The sequence below is a fragment of the Cervus elaphus genome, chromosome 12 (assembly GCF_910594005.1).
Source record: "Cervus elaphus chromosome 12, mCerEla1.1, whole genome shotgun sequence".
NCBI lineage: Eukaryota > Metazoa > Chordata > Mammalia > Artiodactyla > Cervidae > Cervus > Cervus elaphus.
Genome location: NC_057826.1, coordinates 85,451,238 through 85,471,211, shown reverse-complemented (window position 1 = coordinate 85,471,211; position 19,974 = coordinate 85,451,238). Strand labels below are relative to the sequence as shown.

Genomic DNA, 19,974 nt, shown 5'->3' with positions numbered 1-19,974 from the left:
GGGCATGATGCAGAGCTAAGAGCAGGAAAGAGAGGATACCATGTTCAGTTAAGACAACACATGGGGAAACACTTTTTAAAACACTCAGGCACTGGGTGGGAGGGTCTGCTGGTCAGCCATAGGTATGCAAAAGAAATGGAGAAACAGGGCTTCTGCCCTGGAGAAGCGTAACAGTCCAGTTCAGAAGAACCCGCGTGCCAAAACTGGTAATTTATCAACTTTACCATGCCAAATATAAACACATATGAATCCAGTTGTTTTTAAGGAATGCTGTGATGTAGACGGATATGATGCTAGAGAGAGGGGAGCATGGGAGAGGCCCCAGAAGAACCACAGCCAGATCCTGGAGGCCTTGGGCCTGCCCCCACCTCTGGGAGGCCCAGTTTTTCCCATCATAGACTGGGGATGTCCATCCTTGCCAGACTCAGGGTGGTTGTGCAATCTAATGATAATGTGTATGTGAAAGAACTTCTAAAAGCACCATTAAAAGCATATAAGAAACTATTAACTAGTTTATATTTTACCAGCTTGTTGAAGCAGTCTATCCCAGCAAGCAACTGACCCCTCAGTAATTGTATATAAGCCCTGAAATTTTCCTCCTCAGGAAATTTAATACCTGGGACTCCATTTTCATTGAGTTTGTAGTAACTGCAAGGCAGTTTTTCCTAGGGGGGTGGTTGGAGAGGGAGGGACACTTAAGTGTTTAATACTTTAACTACTAAGTGGATGTTTTATTAATTTAGTGACTTTCTAAGAGACATGGTTTGTCGATGTTAGCTATGTGAGCGTCCTGCCTCCAGAACAGGCATTCCTCTTTAACTCAGCTCTCATCCCCTAAAAAGGAGTGTTAAAACTTGCATGCATTTGATTTTCCCAGAAAGCATTGCTGCCCTGCAAACAGGCTGGAGGAACTTTGGAAAAGGTGGAGTCCTCACCCACTCTTGAGTCAGAGGCAAATACTTCAACCACATAATTAAAGTTTTCTTCACAAAATAGGGGATTGTGAGCAGACACTGGCAGGAATCCAAAATTCTAATTTCTGACTATGATTTAATTTCAATTTTAAATAAATCGGTTTTTAATTTAAAAAGAGTGAGCTTCATAACATTAGCAATGATTGCAACATTAAGCCCAGTGTTCACAATCTAGCAATATAAAACATTATTTATATCTGAATCGTAAACAGCCTTTTGAAATGGATTATGGTTTTTCTCCCTATTCTAATACAACCTGGAGGGTACTAAAAAGTGTTGTGTGAAATTAACATTCTGCTGACTTTCGCCTATAAATGAGAAGCGAGCTATTAACATTTGTGTATTTTCATTATGTAAATTGTGTTAACACATGCCCACAAATTGCCACCAGCAATGCAATAATTTTCTCTCAGTGATCATAATGTGTCCAAGTGAGTCATTTTGATTATGACATGCTAATTACATATTGCCTTTTTTCAGATTCAGAAAAACCAGGGATCTTTAATGGTAAGCTTTATGAGTTCAGAAAAAAATTCACTTTTCTTTTTCCTGATGGCTGCTTCCTTTGCATGCTTGAATGCCTTGTTTTAAACTTAGCAAATTGCATTTTGAAGAAAATGCAAACCTTTAACTGCCTGTATTAGATTAGGTACCATTAGAAATAATAGAACATCCTGAGCATCAATGTTTTTATAAGAGTTTGCTGTTGTTGATTAATCTTGCTATATTTTATTGCATTAATGATTTTTTCTTTCCACTCCACTGTAAAGATATTGCATAGAGGCTAATACTTTTTCCTCTCTTCTTTCCCATTGCAGCCTCTCCAGCTTCTGCAGTGCATTGTTGATGAGGTGAGGCATCGTCTTATGTGCTTTCACTCCTAAAGTCATTCCTAATGGTGTGGAAAGCTTATATTTTGTTTCCTAATGAAGCACAGTGCCCGACATCCTCAGAGCAAGTTGTGTTGTGTGGCTCTGAGCTGTGTTACGTGAACTGGCCTTGTCCTGAATCCCGCTCTTCTGATGCCGGCTGAGGATCTCTGCCAAAACAGACTATCCTACAGGCTGGTCCTTGGGGGTATCAGAAGCCCTAAAGACAAAACACGATAATATTAATTTATCCTTTCTCTGGCCAGATGGGGATGGAGCCGGAAATTAAAGTGGTACCATTTTTTTCTGTAACAGATATTTAAAGTCGTTCAGTAGACAAGGGTCAGAGTTGAACAGCAGAAATAAGCTGGATAAAATTTGTCCTCCTTGCTTTACTTACCCAAAGTATAGCAGAGTGACAAAAGTGTTGAAAAGCTCTAGGTTAACAATTCAGCTTTAATTCCTAATTAGGCATTCCCCCCCCCACCCCGCCCGCCCCCCACCCCGCCCCACCGAACATACTCCTGACTTTTTGTGCTTTTAACTGGTATTTTCACATGTTAAGTCACCCTACCTCTGATCATCCTTATTCATCAAGTTTCACTGTCCCTTTTGCCTTCATGGAGTTAAGCTACCTGAAGTTCATTCTCAGTCAGCTTTTCTACTTTAAACTCTGCCTTTAAATTCCTTTTTTTCTGTAAATTAGCAGTCTTACGGTATACAAGATTCCAATTAAGAAACATTAATGTTTTGTAGAAACAGTTTTTCTGGGCTTGGGCTTGCCTGCTAGCAGTGTTTATTTTTTAAACTTTAATTTTACAATATTTGAAATGCTTGTAGTGAAGGCGATAAATGTTTCAGATAGGAAAGTTTGAAAGAAAAAAATCGTAATTCATAATTATTCCTCTCAATTAAACATCTGTATAACCAGTTATGAGATTTGGGAGGAAAAATAAAGATCCTCCTAGGAAAAAAACAAACACATACACATATCACAATAATAGTAAGAATGGGGCTCCAGCATCCTTAATGACTGCATCAGTCAGTCCATATATCCCATGCAAGCCATAAACCATGTTAGTGCAAAAATGAAGGCATCATCCTGAAACAAATGGAGGCCCCATTATCTCAAATATCAGACAGACCTCCTGGATCTAATAGCTCATCAATGTCTTCTGTCATCTTAGATTCTGAAGGCATCCCATCCCCACCAGAATCCTCCTAATTAAACTGATTTTCGTGAGCTCCCCCTTCAGGATTGCTTAGGAAAGTGTCCCGGGAAATGGCCTACCCAGTCAAGTGCACAGCCTGCCACATTTCCTGGGCTCTACTGTTCTTGGTCTGCCAGACTCTTGGGCAGCAGTATATTCAGGTACAGATATCTTCTCCAATAATACGGGTATTGCTAGAGAACTCACTTGAAGATTTTCTGGATCAAATGGATATTTGTATTCCTTATTTAAAGTAGCCGTGATTGCTATTAAATGTAAAATATTTTACTTGTTTGAGTTGGGTAAAATCTTGAGACTTTTGAAATCATCATAGGGAGATTTTCTAAGAAGAGAAGGTCTATGTGATGAAGGACAATAGCTTATAACTTAAATAGTATGTTTTTCTTTATAGCGCTTCTTCCTCAGTTGAGAGAAAACTGTAACTTAGATATCTATTCCCATTTCATCTAAAAACATCGGTATCTTTTTTATGGAGACTTGGGAAATTCACATATATCTTTAAAACAAACATAAGTTGATCTTGGAACCAGCTGATGGTTGGTAATAAGAGTATTAGGAATGAGTTGGCCAGATGACCTCCTTAGGCCAGGTGCATCATAGCTTCTAAGAAAGGAAGGGTTGGTGGGATCCTTTGATAACTGTGCTTGTCCCATGTTTGTCAGATTTCTCATTGCTGTAAAACAGTGTCTCTCAAAGGGTATGGGTAGTTCAAGGACTAACTACATCAGGATTATCTAAGACAGTTGTTTAAAATGGAGACTCTTGGACCTAGATCACTGAATTGTACTTTCTAGGAATGGAGTCCAGGAATCTACATTTTCCTAGCTTCCCAAGTAATTTTGCACAATCAAGTTTGAGAACCTCTTCTATTGATATAATGGCTAAGTCTGCCCTTGTAGATCCCAGAGGACAATTACCTATCTATCTTCATTTACATCTGACATTTAGGGCTTCTATTTCTGAGTCAGTATAACCAGCCAGGATTTGAACCATCTTACTCCTTGGGCATGGGATACACCCCATTATGAAATGGCTCTCCAATGAGCCTATACTGTTTCTCTTAGGAAAAAGTTAACAATCAAAAAGGACCACCCTCAAAGGAATCTAATTCAGATAAGATGGATATATTTGGAGTCACATACAAAATAGCTAATAAGCAAAGCCCAGTGTAACATACTTTATTTATTATTATGTGGATATACCTTGACCTCCTAGCATGGCCTTGCAAAGAATGAAGAAGTAGTAAAACAACATCATGTGGATAGGAGGTGGTGCTAGAGTGGCCAGGGGTGAACCTCAGGAGTTGGGAGTCAGGAGGTGGAATTGTGGGACAAAGCCAGAGTTAGCCATTTTAGATCCAGATAGAAGACACCAAAAGTTAAACCAGAGGAGTAAGAGCCGTGAACATGAAATCTGAACCACAGAATAGAAACTGGAAGCGTAGCCAAAGAACCGGGCAGGGGGGTGGGGGTGGAGTTTATCCAGCTTGGACCTGGCTGACTCAGCATGTGAGTGCTGTCTTAGAGTCACCGTATTTGCCTCAGAGTTGCTTCTCTCAAGAGAACTTCTTACTGTAAAACTCGTAACCGGGTCCACTCCAAGTCCTTGAATGCCTGAATTGTAAAGTCCTTCGGTTTGTTGTCAGTCATGTATGTCTATGTGTGCCATGATGCCTTGGCCATCTGATGTCTTTGGGAAATAAGGTGGCCCTTACTGTCAAGATAACTGATAACTGCTTTGAGCTCTGACATCAATGAGAAAATTTGCATTTTTAGAAAGAATGTTTCTAAAATGTATTTGCTTTTGGCACCCTATTGATAAAGTGTGGTGAATATCATTTTTCACTGATGTAAAGGTTTCATTGTATCATAACCTTTTTTTGATGACTGAAGTCCATGTTTTGAACACAGCACTGAACTAAACTTTGATGTATTGATGTCCTATAGGGTTACAGAATTATGGGGATCTTGCCTTTCTCTTTTAGTGAATTTCTGAGCCATTTTGCCTGTGTTATTTTGCTTTGGCACTCAGCAATATACTTGGGCTTTTTGAGGTGTATAGAACCATTTGTTCCCAGACTAAATGGCCCTACAAGGGTGTGCTGATCTGCTTCATGCTTTTCTTGTGTTCTCTCTTGTGATCACCTCTGTTTTCTGTGGTCACTCTTCATTCTTGTCAGTGACTACTTGTTAGCCCAGTGATCTGATCATCTTGTCTTCAGTCTTTACACTCCTCACAGTGACTGATAGCAAAACTGAAAGATATCAAATGAAATTGAATACCCAAGTGCTATGTGTAAGGTCAAACACACTCATCTGAGAAGAGCAAATAAGACTGATGAAGTAAAATGAGTGGACTTGTGTTCATTCATTTCAGCAGATAGTTCTCAAAAGTGCCCATTGTATACTAGCCCAAGTTGACCAAGCCATGCTCAGGACAGCCTCCACGACCAGAGAGAATTGGGCTTCTGGGCAAGGCTCCCAGGTCAACTGCAAATTAGGTGAGTCAGGGTAGAAAGGCAGAGGCACAGTTGCAGATCCTGGGCCAATGCAGTGTACTGGGACCCAGGAGGCTATGTGGCTATCCAGAGCTCTCCGTAGTGCGTGGGCTCCCAGTTTGACTGGCAACAAAGGACTGGCCACACTGGTGATGGTAGATGGGAACAGAGAGGTGATAGCTGAGTCACTGAAACCCAGGGCTGGCTGGAGCCAGCCAGGAAATCAATGAATTGAGGTGCTGGAAACTACAAAGACTGAAGTGGGGACTTCCCCCTTGAGCCTACCCAGCCACGGAGTTGGAAAAAATAATGGTACAGAAATGAATAATTATGCTTCATTATAGGGTGCATACTACACAACCCAGAAATAGGAGAGTTTGTTTTACCAGAAGAGTATGTGTTCTGGGGGTAGGTTAGGAGAGGGCCTTGAGGAGATGTGGCATTTAAGCTAGGTCTTACAGCATGAATAGAAGTTCACAAGGTCAGAAAAGGAGAAAACTAAATGTCAGACAGAAAGGCTTGAAACTGTCTTGCAAATCATTTTTGAGTTCCCAGATGTATTTCAGAATGTTCAGGGTATCTAAAATATGATAGCCAGAAAAAAATGGATTATTACTCTGAGTGTATATATATGTTTCAAGCATATTATAGCTAAAAATAAATTTCTCTCTAACATCTGTAGGTGCTCAGCAGGACAGTTAACAAATTTCTGATATATACTTCTGTTTACTTATTCCTTTTACAAGGAAAAAGGAAAAAGTGAATTGCTGTAAGTCATGTTTTATACCTGATCAGAAGTATCTTCTACATGATAGGTTATAAAAGCAACACACAAAAATCAGTTGTAAGACTTCTCTGCTGGTCCAATGGTTAAGAATCCGCCTGCCAGTGCAGGGGACATGGGTTCAATCCCTGGTCCAGTAAGATTCCACATGCCACAGGACATCTAAGCTCACGAGCCACAACTACAGAGCCTCATGACACGTAGAGCACATGCTCTGCAACAGGAGAGACTGCCACAATGAGAAGCCTAGAGGGCAGCCCCCGCTCGCCGCCACCAGAAAAATCAGTTGTGATTCTTCATATTAGTAACCGGAAATGAATGACTCAAAAGTGAAATTAAGAAAACAATTCAAGTTAGTTAGCATCAAAAATAATCAAATAGTTATGAATAAATTTAACAGAAGTAGAAAACTTCTACATTGAAAATTACAAAACATCTTTGAAAGAAGTTAAAAGACTTAAACAGAAAAACATCCCAGATTCATGGAATGGGAGACTTAGCACTGTTAAGATGGCAGTACCTCCCAGCTGGTCTACAGATTCAGTACAATCCCAGCGGATTCTTGTGGAAATGAATGAGTTGATCCCAGAATTTTTTTTTTTTATTATTTTTTTTTTCCAGTGGGTTTGTCATACATTGATATGAATCAGCCATGGATTTACATGTATTCCAGAATTTATATGGAAATGCAGAGGAGTCAGAGTATCCAAAGCAATCTTAGGGGGAGAAAAAACAAAGAGAATTCAAACTTCCTGACTTTGAAACATATTACAAGATACAGTAGTCAAGATAAGGGTGGTTCTGGCATAAGAATCAATGTGTGGAATATCCTGTCCAGCTGAAAAGGACTGCTAAGTACAGATCATCATAGAGAAACTTATTTCTGTTTTTCTGTTTTGTTTGACATTTGTATTGAGATATAATTTATATAACATAAAATCCGTTCTTATAAAGTATACAGCTCAGTTCCAGAACATTTTCATCACTTCATAAAGAAGCCCAGAACCTGTTAATAGTAACCTAGTTCCTCTCTCTCCTCCAGTTCCTGGCAACCACTAACTAATGTACTTTCCTTCTCTGTGGATCTCCCTACTGTGGACATTTCATATAAATTGGACATGTAATATCTGGCATTTTGTGTTTGGTTTCTTTCATTTAGCATAATATTTCCAAGGTACATCCATGTTGAGGTATTTATCAGTATTTATGGTCAGATAATATTCCATTGTATGGATGTACCACATTTTTGTCTATCTTTCATCAGTTGATTAACATTTGGACTGTTTCCACTTTTTGACTATTAGGAATAATGTTGCTGTGAACATTTGTGAACAAGTTTATATGTGGATGTATGTTTTTAAATCTCTTGGTTATATATACCCAGTAGTGGAATTTCTGGGTCACATGAAAATTCTGTGTTTAGCTTTTTTTTTTTTTCATTTTAACAACGCTTATTGTTTAATATTATCCAAGTAGTACATGTTTAGAAAACCATAGGCAAGTAAAGTACAGGAAAATGCCAGCATCACCCATAGTTACCTATCCAGTGATGGGCCCAATTACACTCTTTTTGTACATCCTTTATACCTTTGTTTTGTCTTATATATGTATTAACATTGTATTTAACTTTTTGATGAACTTCCAAACTGCATTTTATAGCAACTGTACCATATTACATTCTCATCAGCAGTTTATAAGGGTTCAGATTTCTCCATGTTCTTGTCAACACTTGTTATTTTCAGTTTTTTGTTGTTTTTTTTTTGTAGTCATTCTGGTGGATATGAAGTAGTCTCTCATTGTGGTTTTGATTTGCATTTCCCTTATGAATTAATGATATTGAGCATATTTTCATGTGCTTATTAGTTGTTTGAATATCTTCTCTTCACTTCTATTCAAGTGCATTTTCTCTTCTTAAATTGTTTTTTATTTTTAAATTACTAGTTTTGAGTTGTTAGAGTTCTTTTTGTATTCTGGATACTAGATTCTAAATTTTTTATCCCATTCTATGGATTGTTTTTTCACTTTCTTGATGGTGTCCTTTGACACATGAAAGTTAAAATATATATATACATATATATATATATATATAAAATTTTTTTTTTTTCTTAAACTTTGAAGCCTTTCTGGTTTGATCACAGGTTAGGAAGCTTAGGTCTCCACACTGTCCCCATCCCACCTCTGGCAACCACATGAAAGTCCTTAGAGTTCCTTAGATGACAGTTTGAAAACCACTAATTATAGCCCAAACAATCATTCTATAAACCTGTATTAATCCCAGAGTTAGGTACAGTGGATAGGGAATTAGTTAAGATACAATTGCCAGTAGGTTCTGCTTTAGTTAGGGGGACAGGCTCGTAAACAATCATATATGAGTTCAATTGAGTTCAGTCTCTCAGTCACGTCCGGCTCTTTGCGATCCCATGGGCTGCGGCCCGCCAGGCTTTCCTGCCATCACCAACTTTAAACTGCAGGTGGTATAAGTGGTATGACTTGATGAGCTCTCAGAGGAGCACAGTGACTGCTGTTTTACCTACTGACATAAATGAGCATGTATGATAAGGCATTAAATGATGTTTGCAGCCTATAAATTCTAGACTCTTCTGTCCATGGGATTTTCCTGGCAAGAATCCTGGAGTGGGTTGCCATTTCCTCTTCCAGGGGATCCTCCTGACCAGGGATCGAACCCAAGTCTCCAGCGTCTCCTGCACCGCCAGGCAGATTCTTTATCACTGAGCCACCTGGGAAGCCCCTCATAAATTCCACATATACCCAAAGTGTAGACAAGGCACAGGGGATACACAGAGAAGAGAGCTCGTAATGAAGCAGGTGATAATATACCAGAGGGCTCTACAGAGAAGGGAAGCCCAAGGGCCAGTAGGAGTTGGCCTCAGAGATGCTTGAGGCCCATACGGAGTTCAATATGGCTGCACTGCTTGGCAAAGTATTAAAACAGATGAAGCAACAGCCAGGTTTAGAAAAATCTTTAAACATTGTACCCAAAAGCATTTGCTGAAATGAAAGAGGAGGGGGTGAAAGGGTTTTAAGCAGAGAATCAACAGAACCAGATTTGTGTTTTAGAAAAGTCACTCTGACAGGCTTGCGGAAAGTGAATTGGGAACAACAGGAATTTACTGTGCTTATAGTCTTGATCAGAAAATATGCAGACTTTTCATTGGGACAGCCTTAGCATGTTTGAAGGGTGTTTAGGAAATAGAATAAACTGAATTTGGTGAGTAATTGCACGTAGGGGAGAGTGGGAAGATGGAATCAGAGAAGAAGCATTTGGCATGGGCAGTCAAGCCCTCACTGAGATGGGGCACACACACACACACACATAAGGAGGAGATAATTAGCATTCTGTTCATAGGACAGCACCACGCACCTCGTTCAAGACTCAATTCCAGGCTTACCTGGAGGCTCAGTAGTAGAGAATCCACCTGCCAATGCAGGAGACACGGGTTCAGTCCTGATCCAGGAAGATCCCACATGCCACAGCTACTGAGCCTGTGCCCTAGAGCCCACGAGCCACAGCTCCTGAAACCCACATGGCCGGGAGCCCATGCTCTACCGCGAGAGGCCACTGCAATGAGAGGTCCACGCACCACACTTAGAGAGTAGTCCCCGCTCTCTGCAACTGGAGAAAAACCCACACAGCATCGAAGACCCAACACAGTCAAAAATAAATAAAATTATGTTTTGAAAAACTATATCAATTCCTGTTTCAGACTCAATTATAATAAATACATCAGCTAAAGTTTTAAGTTCCCAGGGTTTTTTTTTTTCCCCTGTCTTCCTAGTACTGTATCTATTCATAACTATTTGTTGAATGAAATTTATGCATAACTATAAAAAGTTACTACTGTTTTTTAAGACTTAAGAAAACCAAATCCAAAAAGTAATAGTGTATGATGAGGAGATACTTAGCTAATAAATACAGTCCTTTATCAAAACTCACAAGTCTGGCCTTGACCTTTTTGATTTACCAGCCGTTCCACCGTGTTCCCCAGTGTCACATTGCTTTCCAGCTACACTCAGTTTTACAGATGAGGAAACTGAGGGCCAAAGGACACAGCTCTCTTTACTACACTGTGACTGCCCTTGATAGAAGCAAAAAGCAACAGCTGAACATTCTGGCATCAAAGGGAGAGATTATTTTTCAAAACTGTAAAAGAAGACAAGTTAGAAAGCATTGCAGACATGCCCCCAGGGCAGAAGTATATTACAACACAGTTCAGTTTCACTGTCTATAAGAATGACTCCATGCCTGTAAAAAAGAATTGAATTCTCTTCTGCATATTCTGTTTAAGTTGGCAGGGAGGAGATAGACTCCTTTTAGAAAGATTTATGTATACAAAAGGATTGACTATTAAAACCACTATTGCCTTTTAAAAATTCCTTCACGGAGAATCCCTTCTCCTCAGGTTGACTGAGGGCTGGTTAACTGAGAAGTTGCTGGGGTATGCACGTAGCAGGTGCTTTCTGGGAGTCCAGGTAGGGGTGTGGATGTGTGAACAAGGCTGTCTAATAATACCCCCTTGGAGTTCAAAAAGTGGTATTAACCAGCTCCAGAGGGAATAATATCCATTCATTTTTTTGCCCGAGGGCCTTCACCATAATTCTGATTTCTGAAGTTAGCCAAGAGTAAAAGGAATATCCCCACCCCTCCTGCTTCCAGCATCCTAGGATGGCCTGTTGCTTTCATAGCACGTAAATTGCAGGTAGTTTAAAGTGAGACAAGATTCGATGGCCTGGGCTGTCTGACGACCCATGCCTGCCTGGAGCTTCCCACCACAGTGGCTGACACTCTAACCACTGGCTTAAATGGGTATTGATAATGTGGGATTTCATGTTATTTGTAACTTGTACAACTTAATGACTGGGAGGCATTAGAAACTTGGTAAGTTGATACAAGTAGATACATAATAGTTGTGTCGTCCTGCAGTATTGTTAACTAGATCTCTGTCTCAGAATGTCGGGAATGTATAATTGGGATCCTGAAAACCGATATTCCTCTTTTATGTAAGGCAATCTTTTGAAATCTAATACTTCTTTTGAAAAGTCCAGTATGTTTAAATTAATGTAGTTTGAGTGGTTTGAAGATTGAAAATAGGTTAGCATTAAGGCCATGATTCCTTTAGTAATTACTTTTTCTTTTGGTAATAACTGTTTCTTTAGAAATGACATTAACATTCTACCAAAACACAGCAGTAATCCAAAAGTTAATGTTCTGTTCATTTATAATTATATTTAATTCATATTTATGAGTTGTTGGGAGGAAGGAGAAAGAAGGAAGGAAATTTTTTAAATGTAACAGAAGAAGCAAATTAAAAACAGAAATTTTCCTGATAGTCTGAAGAATATATAGTTGTTTAAAGTGGGAAAAAATAATTTTTTAAATACAGCTATATAAAATCAGATTTTATTAGCTACTGCTGAAAAAAATATATATTTTTATTATTTCTTAGTGGCACTGAATGAATTCAGTGGATAGATTTTTTCCGTTTCTTCTTTTTTACTAATCAAAATATTAGCATAAACATCCTTATGATCTTGATCTTGGTAATAAGTCAGTTAGATTAGTGTGTTTTTTTGAAACAGGGAAAATTCTGCATCTTCAGACAGTCATTGAACAAGTAGCTTTGTGTTGTTTTCTTTGAATTGTCCACGAAGCCTGATGTATTATTAATGAATTAATTTCTTGGTGGTGAAGGCTCGTGAATAGCTTCTGTGAATGGGCAGTTGCCTGGTGGGGCCAGTTTTGGCTGCTGTCATTTACCATGTGTTGCTCTATTGTGAAGTCTTACCCAGCCGTAGGACAGTGCTCGTTTAATCCGCCGTGATGGGACCTATACACCCTGAGCCCACGTTGGATGCCAGGGTCAGTTATGCAGCAGCTCGGGCTGGGGCCCTGCGCTGCCTCACTGCCGGGTCGCTGTAATCATTTTGCCTGCCGTTAATTTTCCCTAAACCAGAGAAAACATGTCTGTGAGCTGTACAAATGTTCTCAAAAGAGAGTCCAAACTGGTCGGCTGGGGTGTTGCCTCCATTCCAGAACGGAGGCAGCATTCCAGGGAGTGTTAAGCTCCTTCCTTCCTCCTGGAAATGGAAGCGTCTGGGCCCATGAGATCCCTGATGTTCTGAGGTCCAGAGTAGCAGATGGCATTATGATTTTCCAAATCCTGATGAACGTTCTAACTGAACTTGTTCATTTCACAGTATGTAGTTCTGTTTTTTTCACTTCCTCTCCCTTCCTCCCTCCCTGTTCCTCTCTTTGTTCCTCTCATACTGGCTAATTTTAAACTGATTCAGTATCTCCTTTAGCCAGCTTTCAGTCCCCTTGTGTCTGTGTTTATTGTATGGAACCAGGTATGGCACAATTTGATATATAATTCCCAACCTGCAACTCGCAGCTGACATCACCTTTGAATTGGTTTATAAAAATGTGTAAGCAAATACGACTGACACTCCTACACCGTGAAGCCACTGGAAGTTCTGTTCTCTCCTGTATCTGTAGCTGGCAGTGTAGGTGGCAAACAGCAGTAATTATTTTAACTAACAGTTGAGTGAACATTCAGGAGGACACTCAGTGTGGCGATGGAGACTTTGGATTTTCAGACTCAGTTCCCTGAGTCTATCTGGATAGCGTTATGGCTTGTTGATTTTTCAGGACACGGACCTGCCAGGTTCTTGCCCTTGAACAGTATGTGGATGTAGTTCAGCTGTTTCAATGTTAACCCTTTACCAATGAAAAAAGGAATAATTCCTTTCATTTAGGAACATGTTAAGGGCTCTTTTTCACTCCTGGATTTTCCTCTTGCATTTTTGTTTAATATAGTTTGTGATGTACCTTTAAGATTGCTTTTAATCAGCACTTCTACACAGAGAACCTGGTGAAATGGTAGTGTGTATATTAACATTATAATTTAGGTCCTGGATCAAACATGTGTAAGCTGGACTTTTCCTGAGGAAAAAAAAACTAACCTTACCAGTGTATAAAATTCAAACACTATATAGGGACTAGGTAAAACCACAGGTAGGAATTGCTGAATAATTACCTTTAGACCAGCCTGAGCAGGAGGCTTCCCACGAGGGTGAGCTCATTTAATGGTTCCTAAAACTCAATCTCGTGGATGTCAATGGTCATGCTTGATTATTTGCACCAGTGTTTTATGAAAAAGCAATAGAAATGCATTGGGAGACTACAGAGAGAGTGGTAGGGAACAATAATGGGTTTTACTTTTGTAAATGAAATCCCTTTGGTATGAGACAAGCATTTTTTTTCTGCTCTGCCTAAGCCATTGAAAAGGAAGACATAACGTGAATGTCGGTGTGTCTGTGTGTATATGTGTGTGTTTACCATTCAGATAGGCTCCTCTAAATAATACTGTGAACTAGAGTTTATGACCAACAAGAGACCTAAAATAAAAAGAGAAAAAAAGATGTTCATTGACTTTGGAAATGAAGCAATTGCAAATATGGTTTTAAGAGATTAATCCACTTCAAGTTTTCCACCTACCTATTTTCAAGGAATTTTATGAAACACCAAGATCTTTGCCATATGTTTAGAAAATATCTGAGTAAATGTAAGTCTTTTAAATGACAAAAAAAAGGGGGGGGGGGTTAGTTTTGACATAAATGACAAAGTTTATCTTCTGTTTTATCCCAGTACTGAAGAACTGCCAAAACATTTAGGAGAAAATGGGGAGGAGAGTGGGGACTGCATAATCTCAAATTTCAGAGATTCCTTTAGAACTGTTCATTTATATTTTGTGTTTTTTATAAGCTGTCTGGTCGTGATGTTCTCTTGGCTAGTAGCTGGTTCTCCTATGATTTAACAGTTTGCGGGTAAGGTGGATGTTTCAGTGGTGAAGAGTCTAGCCTTTTGCCCCTGGTTCCAGGTCCACCTGAGACCAGTTAAATGAGCTGATGCTGTCAGCCAGGACCCAGTGGATAGAACTTCACACCCAAATGCCCACACGTATAATTCGTCACTTCTGGCAACCCAGAGCATGGGGTGACCCGGCGTGGAAATTGAATCATCTTTCACTTTCTCTGCTCAAGTCTTGATGTGGAGTGAGATGAGTAAGACAAGAGCTCCGTGGTCTCCAGCTGAAGAGGGTCAGAGGCTTCCTTTTCTGAGGACGTCCATCTGCAAGCCTTCCTAAACGCAAAACCTCTTTCTCACCCCAGCGCTATCCCTCATCGCATCCTGCAGATGAGATCAGTTCTATCTGATTGTGAAATCAAAAATAGACTTTAGGGTCAAAACACTTATTGTTCCCTGACAAAGTGGCCACATTTTTAAGTAAACTAAGTGTTCTGAACAAGCATTGATTGAATTTGTACAAGCCTGGTGTGGAATTCTGATTTACTAATATATTAACCAGGCTGAATTACTCTCTGACTGAACACTTGTCTATCCATTTTCCGCCTCTCTCTCTCTGATGAGATGTGACTGCCTTTTCCCCCGTGGCTACAGTCTGTTATAGCAGAAACTTGCAGATGTGAACATTGAGAACCTTCAAAATATTTAAAACTGAGCTAATTTCCCAGAATCTACCATTGGATTACACTTCAGATGGGTAGATTTTTGGTTTGGAGATGACTTCTGTGGAGATTTTTAAAAATATATTTATGTATTTGGCTGTGCTGAGCCTTAGCATGTGGGATCTAGTTCCCTGACCAGGGATGGAACCTGGACCCCTTGCATTGGGAATGCAGAATCTTGGCCACTGGACTACCAGGGAAGTCCCCTGTGGAGATCTTTAAAGGCCAGGATCTGATTCTTTTGTTTTTGTGTGTGTATCTTCCCCACACCCCACCCCCGCCCAGGCAAACAAGGTTTCCTCCCCATTCAAGAGCAGATTTGCCCTGTGGATTCTGCCAGTTGTCTCACAAAGATACCACTTTAAGGCAGTGAACAGGGGAGGATCAAAAAACAACTTGAGATCTGATAAAGCAAAATGTTGTACACAGTCTGACATGAAGCCATTGGAATCACAGGCAACCTTCCACCCCGGCATTGTGGACAGACATGGAGCAGCTAGGAGAGCTGTGCCAATTAGTATGAATGCACACATTAGTGTGCAGGGCCAAAGATTGTTGAGCCAGGCCAAAGGCACATGAGGCTTGAGTTTAAAAATATAGTTTTAAAATGTCAGAGCATAGCTCTCAGTTCTGGTCAGACCACAGGTGACTGTCTGATGTTAATTACCTGTTGGCTTGATGGCTTGACACCAAGAAGTCTATAAATAGGCTGTTAAAAAGGATGGCCATATTTCGCTTAACTTGTCTGGTTTAATCTAATCACAGCACAGCTGACCTCAGAATTCACCAGTGTGGCCAACACCTTGAGATTCTTGAGAATTTGTCCTTCTGTCTTCTTTACGCTTTACTCCCAGTAAGTGTATAATCTTAGCTTGAAGGAATGTCTCTTTTGCACACAGGAAGGGAACATAACAGAGATTAAGATGTTCAAGGTCCCTTCACCCCTAGGTGCTTCTCTGGCAGTGAGGATGGAAGAAAGTAGGAGACCAAAGATGGAATATTCCAGCCCTCCAGACTCTCCTAGTTTCTTCCCCATCATTCTTAGCAGTGCACATCTTATCCCTCTGAACAACGTGAATTCTTCCAGGATGTGGATTAAGTATCAGTCATCTTGCATTGTCCACCCAAGCACCTTGATATGGTAGAGGGTCAAGAAAATTGTTGAATGAGTGAAGCAATAAATAAATAATGAATGGTTGTATCATTTTTACACAATATTTTGTGTCTCTGCCTATCAGTATCTGAATTTACCACCACATCATTGTCAGATTCCATTGTCATCTTTTATTATGAATTAAAGGCAAAAATTAAATCCTCAGGTACATTTTTAAAGCAAAGATTCCTCAACCTTTTTTCCAGTTGAATAGTTACACCAGGCTTCTCCATTATTCAAAACAGAACTCTACTAAAAACCTGGACCTCAATGAGTTAAAAAAAAACAAAAACTCCTTACCTTTTAACTTTTAAACTTTCTATTTTGACATTATTTTAGAGTCACATGCAGTTATAAGAAATACTTTAAAGACACCCTGTGTATCCTTAACCCAGTTTCCCCCAGTGGCAACAGTTTGTAAGTACAGTACAGTATCACAACCAGGAAATTGACACTGATATAATCCACTGAGTCTGTTCAGATTCTGCCAGTTTTACATGCACTAGTGTGTGTGTGTGCACTAGCATGTGTGTAAACATAAATGACACAGATCCTTTAAAGCCAAGAAACATCATGGTTTAAAAAAAAACTGTGCCTTTGAAATAATGATTTCCTTTTTAAGTAAGTCATTTCAAAAGTGTTTTTCTCATTTGTATTGTCTCTGTTTGGAGTGTCCAACTTACCTGCCCGTTCTTGAGGTAACAAAGTGTAGTTTTTTGGCATACTTACTCTGCAGCTGAACTGGCAGCAGCTGTGGTTGGAGTTGGACCTCCTCCCCGCCCCCTCCTCATCGCAGGTCCACACACATACACACACACACACTCTGACTTTCTGCTGCTTACCTTTCTTTATGCCTGAGTACCTTGCTGACAAGTGCTAATAACAAAATACCCAGAGAGAGTCCAGCTGAAGTTAGCATACATTAAACATTCTGAACTTGTCCTTTTGCTCATAGATTGTGCATAATTAATAATTAAACAGTTTCTGTTGTAATGGGTTGACCTTCCTGAACCGTTCATTATTCACAAGGCAAAGGCATCACTCAAACTTTCTTCCCGTTGTCCTTCACTGTTCCCTAGCTTGCCGCCTGCTTGTGCTCCAGTTGTTCAGCACGAGGGGCTGACCAGGTAGTTCATGAAACCTCTGAGACTTGAAGGCTGTCCTCTGTGATGACCAGAATTGCTCAGTGAAATGGCCCTGGCGGTTTTTATACAACAGTTGCCTGTTCTGTAACAAGATCCGGCTTGTGTCCCTTTAAGCAGAACACGAAAGTTGGCTGGGGACCAGAATCTCAGGTCACGACTTGTGTTAAGGTTGTGTCCACTGTTCTTGTTCCATACCTCCGTGCTTAGAAGTTCAACAGAGAAGTGTCCCGCAGAAGCCCGCCCGGTGAGGTGTGGCGCCTAAGCTCCTAAAGACAGTGACTTCTGTTAACAATTTAGAGTCTTTCCGCCAGTGCTGAGCTGTTGGTGTAACTGCTTCTCTAATTTGTGTTTACATTTTTAAAATGTATTTTTTTCTTCCTTTTGCCTGAACCCATGTTTCACAGAGAAGATTTTTGATAAGTAGCAGCAAAAGTAGCAGGACTTCAGAGCTCCTCTGATCCCTTGGGCATGGTTCTCTCTTGCTCTGACTCCAAGGTGAATGACTGCTTTCCCTCCCTGGGGGCCACGGAGACGCCAGAGCAGCTTTCTTGTGAGCCTCCCCGTCCCCTTTGCACAGATTGGAATTAGATAACAAAATAGACAGGTTCTTGGAGATTGTTTTTTACATCCTGATGTAAACTAACTTCTAATTTTACTTGTTTTAAGCTTGTTTTTAAACAAGAAAAATATACCTGAAAAATTCTTCAGCGTGGTGACCGCTATCAAGTGTGTTTGTTCCTTTGAGATGTTCACAGCCTGCATGCTTTTGTGGATTTGGAGGAGGCTTTCCGAGGACTCCCTGCCTCCATGTTTTCATGTAGCATTCTTGACACCCACCCACCCATGCACTAGTCAGTCTTCCGTATCTCAGAAAATTCTCCTCTGAGATACACAAGAGACATGGATTTTAAAATGAAAAGAAGTATCTGGCATTATGCATGTGAGATTAGAATTTCCCCTGCATCTTTGATGACGGATTCTTTCCAGGCACCACTGCCATGAAAATCCACTCGGTGGTTCTGCAAAGTCGACTTGTGCTGGCATTTTCACAAGTGAAATAAATTATTCATGGGCACCACCCAGTGTTCCTTAGTTTTATATTATGAGGAACTTAACAGGCTACAATATCAGGTCTTAAATAAAATTAACTACCCATGCACAGATGTCACAGTTCCCTCATTTTGTTTCTCATCCATGTTAAAATGACATCTTCATCAAGTTGCCTATAGTTCATCAATTTACTCTTGGTATCGTACTTTGAAATGAGGCCCACATCAGCATCACGTTTTGCACCAGGGTCTTTGTAGAAAACCAGTCTAGAATTTTAACCATCTCAGTAAATATTCAGCCGCGTTAAGACACTAGGCTTTTACTTTCCTAAACATTCATCTTAAAGCAACTGCTACTCAGATACTTCCAGTACTACCACGTCCCAAAAAATTTCAGAAAGGAATGACTTAGAAAAAATTAACTACCTGGTCAGAGTCCATAATTTTTGTACCTCAGACTTTGAAATATCTTTTTACTAATAGTGTTTGAGGCAGTAAAATGTCATTTCTTGAACTGGGCCTTGTAGAATCTCGCAGGTTGGTGATATATATCGCTTTCCTAAAACAGACTGGGCTGAAATTGATATCATGTTTTATTTTTGCTCTTCAAACTGATAGGACTTCCGTGACCATTTTATAGTTCCTTTATCGAGGACTTGTCATGTTACTATGTGCCTTGTTTCTTTTGAGCAGACTGTTTCTTCAGCCCCCCATTTTTCATGTCCTCTCTATGTAATGCCTGCATGTAATCCCGTGAACTTGGCAAGATTTTATTTCGCTCCCATTTTCCTTTGTTTTTTCTTTTCCTCTTGGAAGCCTGTCTCTACTGATGAGAATTTTAACTTTATGATTACTGACCTGCCTCTCCTCTGGATGAACAGAATCAATTCAAAGAGGACAGATATGCAAAAACTAAGAAACATTTGGTTCACATTCCTTTTTTTTTTTTTAAACCTCTTTGGGATTTTTTTTTTTTTTTTTTTTTGGGCTGCTTTGACCCCCTCAGTTTCTTTTGATTTAATTGTATTTTCCACCAGTTCCCAATTGTTTGAATTGGAAACAAAGCCTTAATAAGAGTTCTAGTTAATTTTCTGTCTTGTAATTACCGATCTCATTTTTCTGATAATTGGCCACAGCAATTATATGTATATTTACTAATCACAGAGGAGGCTGTGCAATTGTATCTATCTGCCACCATTGATAATGACACGCATATTGCAGAGGTGCTTTTATCATCTTCTTTTTTCCACTACATCAAAGCTATTTCCTCTCGTTCTCAATAATGAATACATGCATGCATTTGACACAGTTGTGTGCTAGAGAAATTGTTTGGCTCCCACCAAATGCTGCATGCTTTGAGCTTCTTGCCTGCAGCGCTAGAAGGTTGTATGTAATGATATATTGCTCATCCAAATGGCCAAAGCACTCCAAAGCACAGTGAGATTAAAATAAGTCATTCCTTTGTTAATTTAAATAGGTGCATGTATCATACTTTGCAGGGCACTTTGTGTGGGGATGTCAGGGAGGAAAAAAGCCGCCGAAAGGTATTTTTAATAGCAAATGAGAATGGATGAGAATGGAGTCATTTGCAGCTGCCTACTTTATGTGGCTCTCTTGTTCCAACTGTAGGTCTAATGAGATGACTGTTAAAGTACTCTGCAGTGTAATTTCATTACATCCTGAGCTGTTACACTATAAACACAGTGGCGCGCTCTGTCATTCTT

The 19,974-nt window shown here is 39.9% G+C and overlaps 1 protein-coding gene across 6 annotated transcripts in view; it reads left to right on the top strand.

Moving 5' to 3' along the window:
* MAP2K5 (mitogen-activated protein kinase kinase 5) overlaps positions 1-19,974 on the top strand; it is a 260,879-nt gene that overhangs the window by 198,074 nt on the left and 42,831 nt on the right. For all 6 annotated transcript variants that reach the window (XM_043919835.1, XM_043919834.1, XM_043919831.1 and 3 more), the window contains 2 exons: positions 1,455-1,481; positions 1,793-1,825. In XM_043919835.1, coding sequence (XP_043775770.1) covers positions 1,455-1,481; positions 1,793-1,825 — 60 coding nt within the window. The remainder of the gene's footprint in view (positions 1-1,454; positions 1,482-1,792; positions 1,826-19,974) is intronic.